We start from the raw sequence: 18,638 nt of genomic DNA, 5'->3' as shown, positions 1-18,638 counted from the left end.
ATTTTTTGTTTATGTGAAGAAATTTAAATCTCTTGTGCTTTTCAAAATTGTAAGTTAATTTTAAAGTATGCGATCATTGTCGTCGCCATTACTTTGAATCCCGTATATTTGATTCAAGTTTGGTGTGGCTTGCTTAAAATACCAGCCCTTCTTTGATTGAAGGAGACTTGAAGCAGTTCTGCAATAAAAATTGAATTGCGTGACTGCCTTGGGCAATATTATGGCGTGTTACTATTTTATCTGCCTTCTGGGTGAGTGAATCATAAAACTAACTGAACAAAGAATATATTCCGATGAAAAGTGGATTTTTTTTGTAAATTCGTGTGGTGAAACTTGACCCGTTCTTTTTTCAAGTATTGAAATTCAATTTTATGACGGGAAATTTGCTAGTATACCGGTACTCTTCCTTCAAAGGACCTGTTATATTATCTCGATCACGATTAAAGAAATTTTATTTGTATGAGGTTGAGTTGAATATTTGAGTTTTACAAGATAATTAACGTTGAGTTAAATTCATACATCAATTTTCCAGATCTGCCTTTATAGTACATGAATTTGAAGATTCGATTATGACTTCTGTTTTTGTTGAGAAAGTATTCACGTTATTTATATATATAAAGTATACACTTATATAAAAATAGTTTATACATTAAGAAATTGGACGCAAAATTAAAATCGTAAGTCAATTTAATGTACAAAATTATTTTTATCCAACAATATTCCTAACAGACCTTACTTATTCTATGATTTCTTAAATTGTATACAAAAAATACCAAACGTTCATAAAACTTTTAACATTGAAAATTTGTAAAACATTCTTATATTAACTTTGAAATGCCGTATATCTAAGTACAAATATCACGATTTACTAGACTTTTCAAATGCACATTGGAAAGACCTTAATTCACATTTATGTCAATTGGAGGTCAGTTTTCGCTATCAAATTTTTATCTTAGCTATTAAATTGTGCGAATTGCTACTTGATTTTAATCACCTGGCGACTTATATAGGCAGGCTGTAAAAGGCAATGAGAAGCTCAAAAATTAATAAAATATACAAAATCTGGAAGACTTTCGTCCCTTTGAAAGTATTTCGAGCAATATTGTTCACAAAAATTGAAAACCCTATCTAAAACTAAATTAATATCTACAAATAAATAATATTGTCTAAGAGAGAAATTATTCTAGATAAAAATATATTGATGTTCTTTACATTGATAGGTATAAAATTGGCCAAGATGGAAGTACTTCCATCAAAGGAAAAATTTCAAGCGTTTGGAGAATGTACAGTTTACTTCAACTGAAAAATTGAATTTAACTGTTCGCTATGCAGATGAAACATGGATATAATAATAATCATGCATATAATCTTCTCTGAACGAAAGGAAATAGATTGCTCCAAACACTTATGATTAAATAAAAATAGCTCACATGTTTTAGTAATGTGTGTTCTCTGACCTTTTTAATGTGCAGTATTTGGCTTTGTTAGATTAATTCATATCCTAGAAACGATATTAATAATGAGTATAAAAGCTTCGCATATAAAAATCACATCAATATTCAAGCTGAACTAATTCCCCTATCTGCTATTTAATCAATGTATTTATACAAAGGCACATCTTATTAATTGATCGTATAACATTCACTGCACATTCATCAATTATTGAAAGTACTAGACAATAAAGATTTTAATTACCGGTACTCTAATAAGTCGGGTTAATATCGGAGCTTAAATAATTATTTTTTTAAATCAAATACATTTCCCCAAATATCGTTTAGGTTTTAGTAAAAATTAACCTGCAAGTTTTAATATTGATGAATGTTATAGTTCAATTTCTTATTCTTTTTTGATAGATATTGTTCCAATCGGCTCTTAGTGTAGAGATTAGCACCTGATACTTGAACCCTCAGTTCATGACATGGTCATTCATTGAGTCATAAACCATTCACTGATTCATGGCCATCATCTCCTCGCCCCACTCGGGTCCCTCATTCTCGTCGGGCCGGCAGCAGGGGAAGATGCACGTCTCATAGCAGCAAGCCTTCCGCAGTAGATATCTGACTCGCTTCTGGCTGAGTACACTGATGTAGAGGATGGCCGGTCCCTGTATGGCGTTGGTCAGTATGTACGCGTAGTACATTCCGTTGTAGGGCAGCCACGACATCAGCAGGAAAAACCAGCAGAATACCATCACAACAAGTATTTTCACGAACGTTTCGAAACTGAAAAACAATTTTCAAATATTGTTCAGGTTGATTTTTTGGAAAAAAATCTAGCAATATTGTGAAAAATTAATTTCGATGCATGAAATATGTAATTGCAAGTTAATCATGTCAAAATCAATACTGTCTAGAATTTTTTCAATATAATTGGTCCAGTGATTACTTCGAAGTAAATTATTTCCCATAATATACATAATATTTGCAGTAGCAGAAGTCTTCGGGGTGATTTACAGCATTTAATTGGGATTTTCGTTTAATAATAATTATTTCCCATAAGTTGAACAGTTTAAAAAAATGATATATTGTATTGCATTCATTGAATAATACTGCATAATTGGAATATTCAAATTCACTAAGCCAAAATTCAAACTCTCAACTCGTATTTCAAACAATATTTCACTTTCTGTACGTATATTCTCAAAATCTCTTGTAAAATCATTTGTTGCTGATTTGTAAATATCATGCTAAACATTGAAGTGAAATGAAATAGGCTAATGGGGTTTACGGGTAACGCAAGCAGTATGCCCAGATCAAAATAATCCACAAGTCATAATAATTCATATACTTTGCAGCCTCATTCACTTGGAATACAGTCCCGCATATGCTGTAATTTGAAATGATCAAATATTAGGCATAACCTTGATCAAAGCTTCTATTGATTGAAGCTAGTGATGAACTATATTGTTGTTTTTTGCAATGTCTTGAATCGATCAAATTGTATTATTATTCGTCTCTTTTGGAATGAAAGAGAAAATTTTGTATACTGAGAAATTATGTTGTGAAAATAGATATTATCAATTTGACATTCTAGCAGAAAGGAATTGGAGAACATATTTGCAAAGTATCAATAGACATCCGGTATGCTAACTAATGATAGGCCTATTTGAATAAGTCATTTCTGAAAGCTTAGTCACTACTCAAATATTCATAGAAGACTGATGCATCCTTCAAAGTATGTAGGTGATGTGAACTTTGATAAATTTTTACATTAATTAATAGGATTGGAATTTCATTTTTATCCCATTTTCGAATTAATAATTATTGCAAACTGGCTAAATTAGTAGTTCTCTCGTCAATGGAAAGAGCCTTTTGCAGGAGCTTTGACGTAGCGAAATGGGAAATATATTACTGTTATTTTGAATTGAAGTTCAAGCATGATTTCCAATCAATAGCACATAAAAGTAATACTTATAATCTTGATAAAATATACTAATAAAAAAGTAATTACCTGTATTTCAATTTATGATGAATTCTGCCGTACGTTGACATTCTTGAAATAATTTGCATTGTGCTAGCATAGAAAAATATATTGACTAGTATAGTAAATGCAATCGGTGTGAAAAACACTGCAGTTCCCAGCCATCCTGTAACAATAATACAATATTCAAAATTAATGGATAACTCTTCAATAAGGTAACTGAACTGAACTATTGAAATGAACTAAACTATTCAAACTACTGAATTAGAATTCTTATTAGTTTTCTTATAAATTGTTGAAAGCCTTCCTGCTGAACATGTGTACGAAGCATTATATCAACAATTTAATAAGTCTGATATCGTAATCATATTATTTCAAGTAATTAACATTAACATTTCACTTTGAGATTATATTTATATAAGTGTAATAGATTCAATACGTTACTGAAATCTTGTTTGATTCTAGTATAGACACTCTGCTCACTTTACGCGAGAAAATTATCATTTTGATTTGAAATAGATCTGATACAGAATACTATGGTTCAAAAATAATGTACAATATAATTTCTGAAAGGCGTTATGGTAGACTATGTAATTCAGTTATACTAAAAACTGAACTAGATTATAGCATGAATGTTTAATTCAAAAATGTCTGATTAATTTTGTTTTATTCGGCTCTCACCTAGAGCGCCCTGTGCTATGGGCGACGGAGCTTTTGTTGGATTTGTGGTATCAAGTGTAAAATGAGCGAATATTGCAAACACAGCCATTCCAATCGTACAGCTCCAAACGTAGAACGAGTAATAGCAATATTTTCGCCCATCGGTGATTCTCAAGAAAACATTTCGTGACCTGTTGGCAACATGGAACACAATCATTAAACATTTTTAGTCGCTATTGGAATTAATTATTAGGCTATATTATATTCATTCTCACTTCATTTTCTAGAATTAGCTCTTTCACAATTCTCTGCAATTACCCAAACAATTTCCTCTAATATAATGGAATATTATACCAAAGAAAATTCTTTTCAATGCTTAATGAATCTACTTTCTATTGAAATTTCAATTTGTTAACTATAAAATATTATAAAGATATGTTAAAAAAGTTTCCTGACATTTAAAAAAAATTCATTCTGTTCTTAAAAATTGATTCCACATTGTTTTTATTCCAAATTCATTTGAAAGCTGCTACGAATGGAATATTTATCTTGAGTTTGAAGTGATTAAGGTGGCTTCTATCTACCGATTTTCAAAGCAATTAACGTTTGTTAGAGTCCATTTTACCTGAATGTTTTCCATATGTAGTACCCTAGACTGTTCAGCCAGAAGAAAGCACCCAATATACTGACAAACAGTACACAATCTGAAACAAACATTTCATAAATCAGATTCAAGTATTGTTTTCAATTTCCAAGTTGTTCACCTAAGTATGTAAAATAATGAAATGGGGAAATGTAAAATATACTATTTATTTAGTTTACTTAATCACGTTATTTATTTTTTTCAAACATGAAATGAATTCATTAATCTAAGATCTCCATCTAAATATATATCAATCTTCAGGAAATGATAACTGTTATTACCTTTAGTTTATACTTGAACATTTTTTAACTCATTGATAATTTTTCAAGTAAGGTATCCTATTTTATAATCCAGCTTAGTCACTGTATTTTGGGATATTTCACTAGAATTTTTTTTAATAAACCCTTTTATCGATTGGATTGAATTCAACTCAATGTAATAACAGGTTAACCATAATAATATTATTCTCTTGTATTCAACAAATTCTCCATAATTACTGGCACACATGCTATAGAGCGTTTCAAGAATGCATCATTTTACACGCAATGTGCAACTTGTTAGCTTGTTGAAATTTGATGGTATTTTAGCATCAATTTTACCTATTTAAAACTGAAATTTCAATAGCTTATTTTCTTCAACAGCAAAACATTTTTATACTAGTTAAACTTGGAATTAAATTCAACTTGAAATTTCGAACACATGAATATTGTTTTGGAATTCGTGGTTGTAACATTTCCGTCATTCAAAAAATATTAATTGCTGACAGTTATTGTCATCATCAATCCAATTCGGTAGTGAATCAATGTTTCCTGACTCATCAATAGCATCATTGGTATAATGATTAATGTTTCAACTCCTGAATTATTGCAATTTGCAATAATCTTGAGCACTAAATCTTTCATCTTTTAAAATTTATTCTGTATCGCTTTGCCGTTTTTTGTTGAGTATAGACTCTTCCGTAACCAGTTTCCTGACTTCTCAAAATTCATTCAACTGAATTTGAAAACTATTATTATCACTCACCAGCTATTAAGAAAGTTGTAGGACTAGTGAACTCAGTGAAAATTCGAACAGTATCGGCTACCTGAGCAACGGCAAGACTCAGAGCCAATGTCGTTATAATATTGCCGACCAGATCTCTGAGTTGTTGCAATACAAAGTGTATGATTGCCACTGCCAGGTAGCAGGACAAGGCTACACCATGACATGCCGGGTCAATAATTCTCCTGAGCAGAAAATCGGTGCTCTGCCATGGAGTAGGCACTTCTGGATTGCAAACAATCGCATAGTTGGCTTGTTTCATCGTATTTTCGTCTGTTTTGTAGAGAGCCTGAAATTAAAAACATCATACTATTACCAATATTGCTTGCCAATAATTAGCAAAGTTGTGTTTGAATCGATTGTTTATCAAATTCAATAACTGATTTTTTTCACTGATGTGATGACTAGCTCTTTACATGCAGTAATTTTTATTATAAACAATTTAAAAATTCCATAACACTTGAATAAATATTCACTTTTCTTTTCAGGACTACTGAAATATTATTGAAACCCAATAAAACTTATCAAGTACCCTTTTTATTTCATCAAAACACAACCATTTTTAAGTTTTCAAGTGTAAATCATTTACACTTATATTATTGCACTTGAAAATGGCTCTTGACGAGTTGAAACTAGTTGTACTTTGATAAAATAAAAAGGGCACTTGATAACTTTTATTATTTCCAATGTTCCCTTGAATAAATTTCGTTTGTTTTTGGAGTTCATTGCATTTTATGTTTTTCAAGTAAATCATGATAACATTCTTAACAGGAGAAAAAACATTTTTCTATGTATTCAATGCCAAAACATTTGGCAGGGCAGGTGAATTAGTTTTTTAATGGAGTCAATGCACTTCTACAGTCGATAACCGATTTACATACACTTTCTACATCATCAAGACGCTTAGCTTAGCACACCGTAATTTCATAATTAGGAACACATAAGTCAAGTGAACTTATTTGACTTATTTATTACTCAGGTTGGCTAATTTTCAACCTACCTCAGCCCAATCAAAACTCAAGCACACATGTATAGAACATGTGTGCTTGAGTTTTGATTGGGCTGAGGTAGGTTACTAACTGAGATCACAATAGCAGACCTCCCAAGGGACCAAAGATAGACCGTATAGGTACACTGATTCTGTCGATCTTTGATTATTTATTATTATTATCATCATCATCATTCACATCCAAGTTATTTATCAATCTGTTCTCCTTGGTCCTTGCTGTAGGCTACATAATGTAATCTGCATATTTAATAGGCTGAGTATTAATTCGGTCATTATTTTCATTATTATTGTATTTTTATAAAATTTGTTATTCAATATACGTGTTAAAATCCCTGCAGATAATAATCGCTGCTGGGATTTAGTATCAAACTTTACTCTTTTATTATAATTTTGGAGAGATACCCCAAAACGCACTTTTACTTGAGACTCAAAGTATTGGTGTTTCAAGTTATCATACAATACAGTTGAGTGAATTGAACGAGAAATGTGCTTAGTGTTAAAAAACTACCTTATCCATGCAGAACAATCCATGATCATAGTCGTAGAAATTGTTGTGGTCGAGTTGGAAGTCGTCGCCTTCCCAACCACTGTCGGGGGATCGGTAGTCCTGGAGGTAGTAGTGACGGAGCCTGCCATCGGGCAGAAGGGCCAGACGGTCGTGCGATGACTCATAGTGGTAGATGGAGAAGTGTTGTCGCGGTCCACAGTGAGGGATTCCCACCCTCACCACAAAGTTCGGCACATGGAAGTTGGGTTTGCCTTGGAAGCTGTGAAACAACGGCTTCCACGACGATGTTTGGAATTCGGTTGCGTTTTTGCAGCGGCCCTCCATCATAAGGTCCGTTTGCGGACAGCATTTTTGGACCCGCACTGGACGAACGGAAGGCACAGCTGGGATATTGCCCCCCGCGACAACTGTCAAAAACAATAATAACACTTGCGCAATGAGTGCCATCTTGCTATCGTTGACATGACGCCATGCTTCACTCTCACTAAATAAAACTATGAACAACGCACACAAAGCACTGCACTGAACTACGATACGAACTAACTTTCCTGCAACCGTCAACCGTCGTCTACACTCTACAAAGCAGTGAGCCACTCTGAATTCTTTTACGCACTGCTGCCAACCTGCGCGCCCGCATTTCCCCACCATTTTTACCTTTCACTTGCCGATTACATGGCGCGAATGAGTGGCCTTTCAAAACTTTCAATACTTGAATAATATTAGTAACTCGATTATTTCGTCTAGAAACTTCTTTTATTCAACCATCTAGGAATTATTCTAGAGTTTGTCTCCCACCATTCGTCTAAACTGCAGATGAATCAAAACCACAAAAAATAATTGAAACCGCAGAAATTAATCCTGAAACTGGTATTCATATTTCGTAGACTGGTCGAGATAGAGAACGAATATTTATATATTTTTATTGTATGTTGAAATGGTAATATTTCACAGAACAACGCTCACTTACAATCATTTACAAGTCATTCGTATGAAGGTATTCGTATGTTGATTGTAGGACTCGTAGATTCTGCAAAAATCATGATGTGATAAAATAGAGTAGAATCAAATGTATAAATAATATATATATATTTCTAGAAAAATCATAATGTAATACAATAGAATGGAATCAAACATGTAATGGAATAAAATAGTGAGTGATGCAATGAATGTTATTCAATGTTGATTTATTTATCATGAATGATCGATCGTTCATATTTTAATATCAATTATATCGTACAATGTTTTTTGAATCTTCGGCAGAAACTTTAGGCATTGGCAAAGTGTTACATATCTTATGGAAACTTGATTGTTGCTTAATGTAAATAATTCATAAGATAATAATCCCTTGTATTTGAGATGAACAACAATTCATGGTACATTTTAATAGATGAAACTCATTTTGTATTCTATTTTGTTGTAGGTGAGCCCAGCATTCTTATACAAATTGCCTATATTCAGCGCGTAAGTAAAAGCCTTCATCATAAATTTTCTTTTATGACACATTCCACATAACATTTTATACATAATTTTATCATAAAACATTCCACATAATGTTTTATACATTACACTCTGTATCCTGAACACTTATCAAGTTATTCATGAACCATTACTTTGGTATATCTCACAAAAATGTTCAAATTTTAAAATCGATTATATTTTTATGAATCAAGTAATCCACAATTAAATACAGTACAGTAATAGTAATAGCATTCCAGGCATCCGTAGGCTCCAGTAATCCATAAGTTATTCTATATAGCCAGTAAACCACAGCTGATGAATACTAAGCAACCCTCATTAGAATTTCGGCTATTTTTAAGTTCCAATATAACGCCGGTCGCTCAAAATTCTCCTTTCGTTTAGCAGACTGCCCGGGCGATGAAAAAACAGTAGCTTGGCGCTTGCAATGCAAGGTGTATGACGAACCAGCATCTCTATAACTATGTATGCACAATACGAATATGTATATTGACTACCGTATACAGATATAGTAAATCAGTAAATATATGTATATAGTTTGATGGAGCAACGCATCACGCAACCCCCTACCTATTGTTGCCGGTCGCTTTCTTTAGCAACTTGAACACGTTCCCCATCTTGGGCCTTTCTTCGCAGTTATTAATGTGAGGCTCATAAAAGTCGGCCCGGATAGCTTTTGTTAAGTCATTAAAAGATCCTTAATCCACTTCAGATAAACTGCAGAAAAGGCCAGGTCGCTGTCGAAAAAGAAGAATCATCTGTAAAATGCGGCCAATGAATGAATTAGACTCATTTCATTTAAATACAATTATGCATAAATTAATGTAAAGATTCAATATTCAAGTAATTCAAGATTCTATAATACTAAAGGCTCTTGGCACATATCAGCTTCTTCACCAATACTGTCATTACCTAATTACTTTCCAAAGATAATGTATGTCCAAGTAGTATTAATGTTGTTTTATCAATATCGGCACATGAACTAGCACCTCCAATATCATCAAAATAATAAGTATATAAATAGCATAGGAGATGTTATAAACGGCTGCCCGTTTCTGGCTGCTAAATGTAGACTGATATTTTGTTGGTAAAATGAAATAAATAATAATACTTGTAACTTTTTTATTGAGAGGGACGTTAAGAGTTGTCTATGTTACTGTTTCGTAGTACATAATAATTATATCACAGTCTAGTGAAACATTCATGAAGCATTGGGATTATATGCTTGAAGCATATCTCCCCCTTATTATCATGTTTTGAAGTCTACAGTCAGAAAATTCAACATCTTGATACTATGATTTTAATACTATGACGTTAAATTCACCCGCTAAATTCATATTATATAGTGGGAATCTCTTCTCACTTATTTTCTCAAGTGTGACAATAGATAAATATAGTAATATAGTTAAATATGAATATAAAATAGCTACTTATAAAAAGAAATGCAACTTCGAAATAAGTCCTGAATCACAAATATCAAATTATTCTCAGTCTTTTCACTAAGATTTATTCTGAACACAAATAGTGGAAGTCTTTTCCGTGGTTCCTTCCCTCTATCCGTCCACTCTGCTGTAGAGTGCATGAACTGTTGCTATCCGTTTCACATGAGACGCGTCCTGTCCGGTTTATGAGTTGGCATCTTCCGCAGTCATCCTGCGTTCAGCTGAATCACACACACGATAATAAGCCGACTGAAACAACTAGCCCGTTAAGGAAGTGCCTTCTCCTCTTCTTTCTCATCTCTTATTTCCCATCTCCTCCTCCCTCCTCCTCCTCCTCCTCCTTCTTCTTCTTCTTTCTTCTTCTTCTTCTTCTTCTTCTCCTTCTTCTCCTTCTTCTTCTTCTCCTTCTTCTTCTTCTCTTCTTCTTCTTCTTCTTCTTCTTCTTCTTCTTCTTCTTCTTCTTCTTCTTCTTCTTCTTCTTCTTCTCTTCTTCTTCTTCTTCTTCTTCTTCTCTTCTTCTATTTTTTATTCTCATCAGGACTCCTGTCTCTTCTTCTTCTTCTTTTCTTCTTCTTCTTCTTCTTCTTCTTCTTCTTCTTCTTCTTCTTCTTCTATTTTTTATTCTAATCAGGACTCTGTCTCTTCTTCTTCTTTCTTCTTCTTCTTTCTTCTTCTTCTTTCTTCTTCTTCTTCTTCTTTCTTCTTCTTCTTCTTCTTCTTCTTCTTCTTCTATTTTTTATTCTAATCAGGACTCTGTCTCTTCTTCTTCTTCTTCTTCTTCTTCTTCTTCTTCTTCTTCTTCTTCTTCTTCTTCTATTTTTTATTCTAATCAGGACTCCTGTCTCTTCTTCTTCTTCTTCTTCTTCTTCTTCTTCTTCTTCTTCTTCTTCTTCTTCTTCTTCTTCTTCTTCTTCTTCTTCTTCTATTTTTTATTCTCATCAGGACTCCTGTCTCCTGAACTCCTCACTCAGCCTCCCTTACATCAGCAGACAACAGACTGTGTCGGTGTGTACCGAAAGAGCAATGCCCTTTTACTTTGAGAGACCGACTCTATCTAAACATTTGAAACAGTTTTAAGTGACTTGGAAGCGGCCTGATGTTTTTTTGTAGAGTTCTAGATTTTATTTAGACTGTGATACCGGGTCAAACTAAATATTTGTGAATGATCTATTCATATTCAAATCTAGGTATTGGAATATGGGCTTTAGTACACGCAACAATAAATTTTCCACTTTTCGACCGAATTAGACTTATGATGCATGATTTTGAACCGCCTTGACGAGCCGAGAAGAATGAAGTGTGGTACGATGAAATCTGAGCATTGTGGCAGAAGTTATCCTTGAGGTGTCCTTAAGCGCGCCTCTCCACTAGGAAATACTGAAATGAAGTGCATCTAATGGGTGATTCTCATAGAACATAATCTTATTAACCTATGTCGTTGTGCGAAATATCAATGTGAAGACTATGTAGTTGGTGATGATGGTTGAAGCTGAAAATTTGAAGTTTTTCACAATACAAGGAACATTGTTGTCAGGTGTACATGGAAATCTATATGAGATAGAGTGCTCTACCTGATCTCAGATTGTAGAGCACAAAAATACGCCCAGAGGGATTTTGAATTATACATCTGATTGGTAACAATCGGAAGAAATCAAAAATTTATTTTCTCTTCAAATTTCACTCATTTTTGAAAACTCAGTACTCATTGGAGATAGAGAACTCCGAATGGTTCCATTTTGATTCAGAATTTCATATTCTAGAAAAAAGGCGAGAGCAAATTTTTCTGTCCGATTACGAGATTTGGCAGAAATAGCTGAAAACTGGAAAATGAGCCGAAAATAGGAGGTTTTTGGGCCACCCTGTATCTAGCACTAGGAAATTTTACATGAAGAATTGGTTCTGGACTTCTCTTATGTACCCAAATAATATATTAAAAAATCAGAACTACAATATAAATTGCATGCACCAATGTATATAGTGACTGGACTAAAGTTGTGGCCTAATCTCGAAAATGATTATAACAATTTTTGTAGAATTTAGATTATAAATGGTTCACAAAAATAATCTTATCTTTCAATTCCAGTAGTGAAGCACGGGTGCCCTGCTAGTTATTTTATATAATATTGTTTTTTTGTTCTTTTGTACACATCTTAATGGAAATAAAAATTATATTCTAAATTATATTCTATAACTCTTCATCTCTAATTCAGAGATCGAGCTGACTTTTTTATCGGATGGTCATTATAGTGATAGGTTTGTAGAGAAGTTTTACTTCCTATAATTATTATAGTTATGATTCCTATAATTAATAGGACTAAAATTTGCTAACTTTTTTCACTTTTACAATAGTACTTTTAACTTCATTATTCACGTTGTTGTACTTTCAACTTACTTGTTGAGTCTGGATGCGTTTCAGGGTGCTGAGCCCCATCTTCAGAAGTACCTTGATACTCCTTGATAGCTTTATCTTGAAACTCCTTGTATCAGGGTACTCCTTGCCTGCTGAAGATGGCATTCAGCGCCTTGAATCGCGTTCAAACTCAACAAGTAAGTTAAAAGTACTATTATAAAAAGAAACGATTAATCTAACTATAGTTCAAGTAGTATTTGATTCATTTTGTAACAATTAATTTTAGAAAATCACGTTCTTTGGAGAAATATTGTCAACATTTATGAACTTTATGAATATTTCGTCGTATGAAATACTAAAACCGGAAAATATTGATTGAATATTTACAATATTCAATATTCTAATACGGTACGTCAACTATTTGGTTTATCTATGCTTGTGCAATCATATTCTATATCATCTCAGATTCGCTATTGATGTTTACATTCCATTTTAGTGCCTGTGATATTTCCATCGTTGACCTGCATGAACTTGCAGTTACTAGTTTGTTTAGCATGTAATCGAACCCACTCATTGAGTCATTAAAACGAAGTTTACTGGTTTCTTAGGTATAGATTTTGTAACGGTTCAGTTTGAAGAAGGGTGGCGCTGAGCACCTCAGGTATCAGCTGCCCTAGCCCTTGTCAATTAATCCCCTTTCTCTCGCCCCAACGCAAAACCAGCCAAGTGTCAAAACCGGGGTGAAAACACAAAAGATCATCTGCCCAACCACTTTGTCAAATCCACTTCCATTTCAACTTATGGCTTAGAAATCAACTAAATCATTTATATTCGAAGATGGACCCGGAATTTCAATTTTCTGTGAAATTTTTGTTGATATTGAATACTAAAAATACTAGAATAATTAACTCAAAAAAAAAATATATATATATATATAAATGCTACTAGTTTCAGAATTAATCAATAGGTTGAAATAAATAAATAAATTTACTTCTCTTTTTTCCTTTTTTTTTTGTATGTTCAGTGAATAATTATATTGACTATTCTTATCTTATTGGGTAGAGCTATGGTATATGTACCTTACATTGTAGGCCTAACCATGATCGGAGGGAGGTAAAAGACTACATATATATTATTCCACGTTAGGCCATAACTGTCGTAAGAAGTGGAGGAAACTATTAATTGAGTAGTTTAGGTGATGGTTGATGTTGGGAAATATAAATATTATGGTTCATATTTTGATACTAGCAGTCTTGACAACTCTTTCAGCTAGAACGAGATTGTTTCTAAAATCTGTTATTTTTAAATATTATGGCTGAAAACTATTTGAAATATAGACTTTGTTCTCTCTCAGTACATGATTCTTAACATAAAAACTGACCAGCCAATATTTTGTATAAATAACTTTCTTGAATGAAATAATAATTTTATGAAAATAATACTGATAAAATAGTATACACTCTATCGGTATCATAGACGGTTTCTTTTTCAAATTAAAAACAAATTGGTACGGTTTTGTGTTAATTTTAATATTTTATATTTGGTCTGATTAATCCAGAGCGAAGAAATATCTGTAATCAAAATGGAACCGCTACTAAATGAAATTGATACTAGAATTGAACTGCAAGAATTCCAATTATGGTAGTTTTTCCAATAAAATGGCCTCTATTTTTGGAAACTTCCATTATATAAAAAATTGGAAGAGAGAGAATTTCGGCGACAGCCTGTTGTCCTTTCTCAATCATACTGTAAATAGTATTGTATTTTTTCATTAGGGCTACTCTTAAATAGAAATAAAAATATAAATCTAAGTACCCTTTTGTAAAATTGTTTACTCACAAAATTATTTTGTTAATGGCATCATAGCCGAAACATGGTGTGAGTAAACAATTTCACAAAAGGGTAAAAATATTTTTATTTTTATTTCTGTAAATAGTATTTTATGATTTTTGGCTGTGTTAATGAATGAATAATTTTATAAAAGTATTTTGTCTGTAGAATAATGAGTGGGTTCAAGAACTTTATTTAATCGATTGCATTATAATAAGGATTGTTGAAGAAAGGAACATAATTCATAAGTTCAATATTTTAACTGGCGTTCTTCTTCTAGTGGATGCTCTCTCATCAGTTCTTAAAATGACAGATATATTTGAAAAGGAAGCAACAATTTCAGCTTGTCTATTACAACAGATGACTGCATTTGTCAGACTTCTTGAACTACTGAGGATTTTGTGTGGGCCAATAGAATACTCAATAAACCGCCTACAGAACAATGAGAGGCAAACTAGGCTAGTGTTGTGCATGCAGCATTCGAGTTGCTGTTGTCTTGTCTCAAGACAAAGACCTGGCATGAATAATGATGGGCGGACTTATGACGCGCTTCGCTATCCCTTCTAACTAGTCAGCAAAATTATTATCTAAAGATCTGAATTTAATTACATTGCTTTTGTTTTCTATGATATTATTTACGGTACAACAAATTCATATTCAGCATTGCTGACCGTGAATGATGATGCTTCGAATTATGCGATCACCATTCAATATTGGGCATTAAAATGCAGTCTGGTTCAGATTTAGTATGTCCGCCTGTACTCAACTTGCTGTCAAGTTTTATGAGTTGACCTACGTGAATAATGTGAAATCATTAAATTTACATAGGTAGGTATACTTTTCCAAAACAGATAAGCCTCAGTAGAATCAGACCAATTAGGAGAGTCCAGTAGTCGAATGCAGCATTTCTCTAATAGGATATCGTTTTGTAGGATATTTATGAATATGAGGGAGAACTTTTATAATTATTTGGGTTTTATAAGAAAAATTATCTAAGTTTGCGATTTGAACATCCTTTAAAGTTATATAACTCAACTCACGACTCCCTTGTTATTCCAATTGATGTAGTTGTAATACATTTCACAGAAGCATGAAGAAATTCTTCAAATAGAGAATCTTAGAAAACTTACCTGAAACAAGTAATTTTACATTTTATTCATCTATATTTCTCTCAGAGGTGCTCCATTGAAATGTCCACAGCAATGAAAATAAATTTTTATTTATAAATTTGCCAAGTTGTCAAAATTAATTTCTAACAGTGATAAAATACTATCACATATGACATACTTTACAACTTATAACTACGATTATTAAATAATAACAAGATATCATTAATATCAATTATTGAAATAACATGTTTCTCCAATTATATTCCAGTTAAATTTTCTATTCTAGATACAGCATTAATGAAAATGTATATCTCAGTAAAATTGTAAAATGTTATGTTATTAGGATATTTAAGGTTAATTGGTGAAGAGTCAAAATAAATTCAAAGGTTGATCCTTATTCAAACTTGTACAAATCCATTGACAATTAATTCTTCACCACTCTTTGAAGAATGCTATTTTCCTTAAGCTAAGTACATGAAAATTCTAAGTACAATATTTAAAACAAATCGCAATCAGCACACTGTCATATTTACATTTTTTTTACAATCTGCTATATTGAACTAACATTACCCAAAATTCTTTAAAATATTTAAATCAACTGCCGCCAATCTATAAGCTGCTAAGTCCATGAAATGTAATTCAACAAAGCTTCAATACAACATTATCTTAAACTAAAAATAATAATTTTCTTTGAGTATTCATTTATTGTAGGTTTCATATCAAATTTTGATATATTCTTATATAATATTTACATGAAGTATTCGTAAAAACTAATATCATGAATAATAACTCATTCTCTACTTATCTTAAACTATATACAATTCCCTCAATCTTTAATGAATTTCTTCGGCTTTTCAATTATTTTTATCCTTTTTTATTATTTTTAAATTCATGTTTGTCATGAATCGCATCTCATGCCTCATCATAAAAATTTTGTATCGTTACTCATTTCAATTTATTTACAATCCATATTTAATCTTCATCGGTTTATTATCTTGGATGTTTACATTCAGTGCAGTCCCCACCAAATTCATTTCCTTTTTCTATGCCAAGTCCAAAAACTCATTTTAAAAGCAATTATGATTCACTCACACTAATAAATTCAATAAGTCACGTTATAATATAGTTACTTGTGATATTGTAATTCAATCATTATTTTAGTTCAAACCAAATGAATTCACATGATTGATAACTATGCTGTATCACATATCTATAAAATAAAAATAAAATACTTATTGAAAGAATAGTGTAAAGTGTTGATACCGTACTAAAATATTTCTATTGATAGAAATTAATCCTTGAAACTATACTATACTCTATATTGTTAATTTTAAATTCTTCTAAAATATAAGAGATTCGTCTTTGAATAATAACAACATATCAGATATGTTGATTCATTTTTAATATACTTAATCATAAATTACTTATTTACACAAGTATCAATGACAAGTCAGGTGGTGGTTAACTCTTGAATACTCCTCCCAGTATATACTCATTCCCTCCTTATACTCATGTGATAATTGTGCATCTCAATTCTTGATTTACAACATAAAACTTACGTATCAAGGGTTCAGTCCTGGAGAACTTTTCATTGTTTTTTCATTCTATTGCCTCAATAACAAAAGTGGTAGTCGCAATCTTGGTAGATTTTCTCCGCCATATTCATAAATATAATGTTTGATTATTATCTCTATTACACCTCATTTAACAATTTATATTCTATGAATGGTTTTTTCAGTCAGTATCTGTTCACTTTTCTAATGATTACATTTATTCCCTTTTATACCAATGTGATTATTCATATAGTACTCAGAATGAAGACTGGTCTTCAGTATCTTTTATCCTCATGTCATGATTTCATAGGTTATCTTCTTCATTTGTGTAATGTATACTTTAAGCATTATATATTGTAATAATTTTATGGAGTTCACTTTTCTACTAATATATTCTTTAACAATAATATACTCTTTATTCATAGGTACCATTTAATAGCAATTGGTCTTTAGTCAGTATCTTGAGTGTAGTTTGAGTAGTAACACGTGTTGCTTGATCATATAGTTTCCATTTTTTTTCTCAAGAATCCATTTTCATACTCCGTAAATAGCTATTGATCTTCAGTCAGTATCTTTAAGAGAAATTAAAAATAACAGAAATCTTATGTTGTCTTCTTCGAACGTGTGTTGGTGTATTTATTTCTATACTTATGTAATAATTAATTATCTTCCTTCCTCTTCAACTGATATGGTTATTTATACTCCATAGATAGTTATTGCCCTTCAGTCAGTACTTTGTTCAATTTCGTTTCTCTTCTTCAACCTGTGTATTGTCCAACCTGTATTCCATTCTATATTTATCTAATGGTTATTCCCTTTCTTACTCATATGATCATTTATTATTCATACTCCGTTAATAGCTATTGATGTAGAGTGTGTGCTTTTGAAAGTGGTTGGCTCATGTTCTGTCGTTGCCCATCTGTATGTTGTCTTGTTGCTCGTTGTCGCTCTCCTCGTCTTCAAAGTTGTCCCATTCGGTGCGCGCGCAGAATATGCGTCTGCCGCAGACGCGCACTGTCGACAGACCTCGCAGCACCTTCTTGCGGGTCGCCACCAGCACTATGAACAGGATCATGCCCTGCAGCGAGTTGATTATGTCCATTATGGTCCACCTAGACACACAAAGCATTTACAAAATTATGTGAAATTGTTGAAATAGCAATAATAAAATTATTAAATGTATTGGAATTTAAGTAGCAACAGTTGAATTCATCTGTAATTAGTATTGACAATGAACAAATAATTGTATTTTGTTCTGATTTTGTGTGTATTTTGGATAAATTTGAAGCAGATTTAGATAAAAATAGTAATAACAAATGTATCAGCTATCATTTTTGATGAAGTGGAACTTCCTTCTTCAGAAGTAGCAAACAAACATTGCCATTGGCCCGATTACACAGTCCTACAGTATGATCATTAACCTTATCTTGGACTTTGTCACCTATAAATTTGGAAGAAAAATAGCACTAGGACTACCTTATTATTTTATCTACCAATGTTATTAAATTAGTGTCATTTTCATTGTAAATAAATAAAATAAATTTAAAGTTATTGGACGAAAATATCTTTTATAAAATATCTATTTACTTGTTGAACC

The 18,638-nt window shown here is 32.1% G+C and overlaps 3 protein-coding genes across 4 annotated transcripts in view; 1 reads left to right on the top strand and 2 right to left on the bottom strand.

Moving 5' to 3' along the window:
* The window catches only part of LOC111056539 (RNA helicase aquarius), a 110,220-nt gene that overhangs the window by 14,694 nt on the left and 76,888 nt on the right, over positions 1–18,638 (top strand). The window lies entirely within an intron of this gene.
* LOC111052373 (probable G-protein coupled receptor Mth-like 5) lies at positions 670–7,872 on the bottom strand. The gene is made up of 6 exons (XM_022339035.2): positions 7,282–7,872; positions 5,747–6,053; positions 4,706–4,784; positions 4,102–4,271; positions 3,451–3,586; positions 670–2,222 (listed from the first exon to the last, which is right to left on the bottom strand). The coding sequence occupies exons 1-6, from the start codon at positions 7,726–7,728 to the stop codon at positions 1,946–1,948; spliced, it is 1,416 nt and encodes a 471-aa protein (XP_022194727.2). The 5' UTR covers positions 7,729–7,872; the 3' UTR covers positions 670–1,945.
* LOC111052371 (G-protein coupled receptor Mth2) overlaps positions 15,579–18,638 on the bottom strand; it is a 38,961-nt gene continuing 35,901 nt past the window's right edge. For both annotated transcript variants that reach the window (XM_039426935.1, XM_039426934.1), the window contains exon 8: positions 15,579–18,153. In XM_039426935.1, coding sequence (XP_039282869.1) covers positions 17,940–18,153 — 214 coding nt within the window. In that variant the 3' untranslated portion in view covers positions 15,579–17,939. The remainder of the gene's footprint in view (positions 18,154–18,638) is intronic.

This window comes from Nilaparvata lugens, chromosome 4 (genome assembly GCF_014356525.2).
Source record: "Nilaparvata lugens isolate BPH chromosome 4, ASM1435652v1, whole genome shotgun sequence".
NCBI lineage: Eukaryota > Metazoa > Arthropoda > Insecta > Hemiptera > Delphacidae > Nilaparvata > Nilaparvata lugens.
The sequence above is the reverse complement of the archived record's forward strand: the minus strand, read 5'-3'. Positions and strand labels throughout refer to the sequence as shown.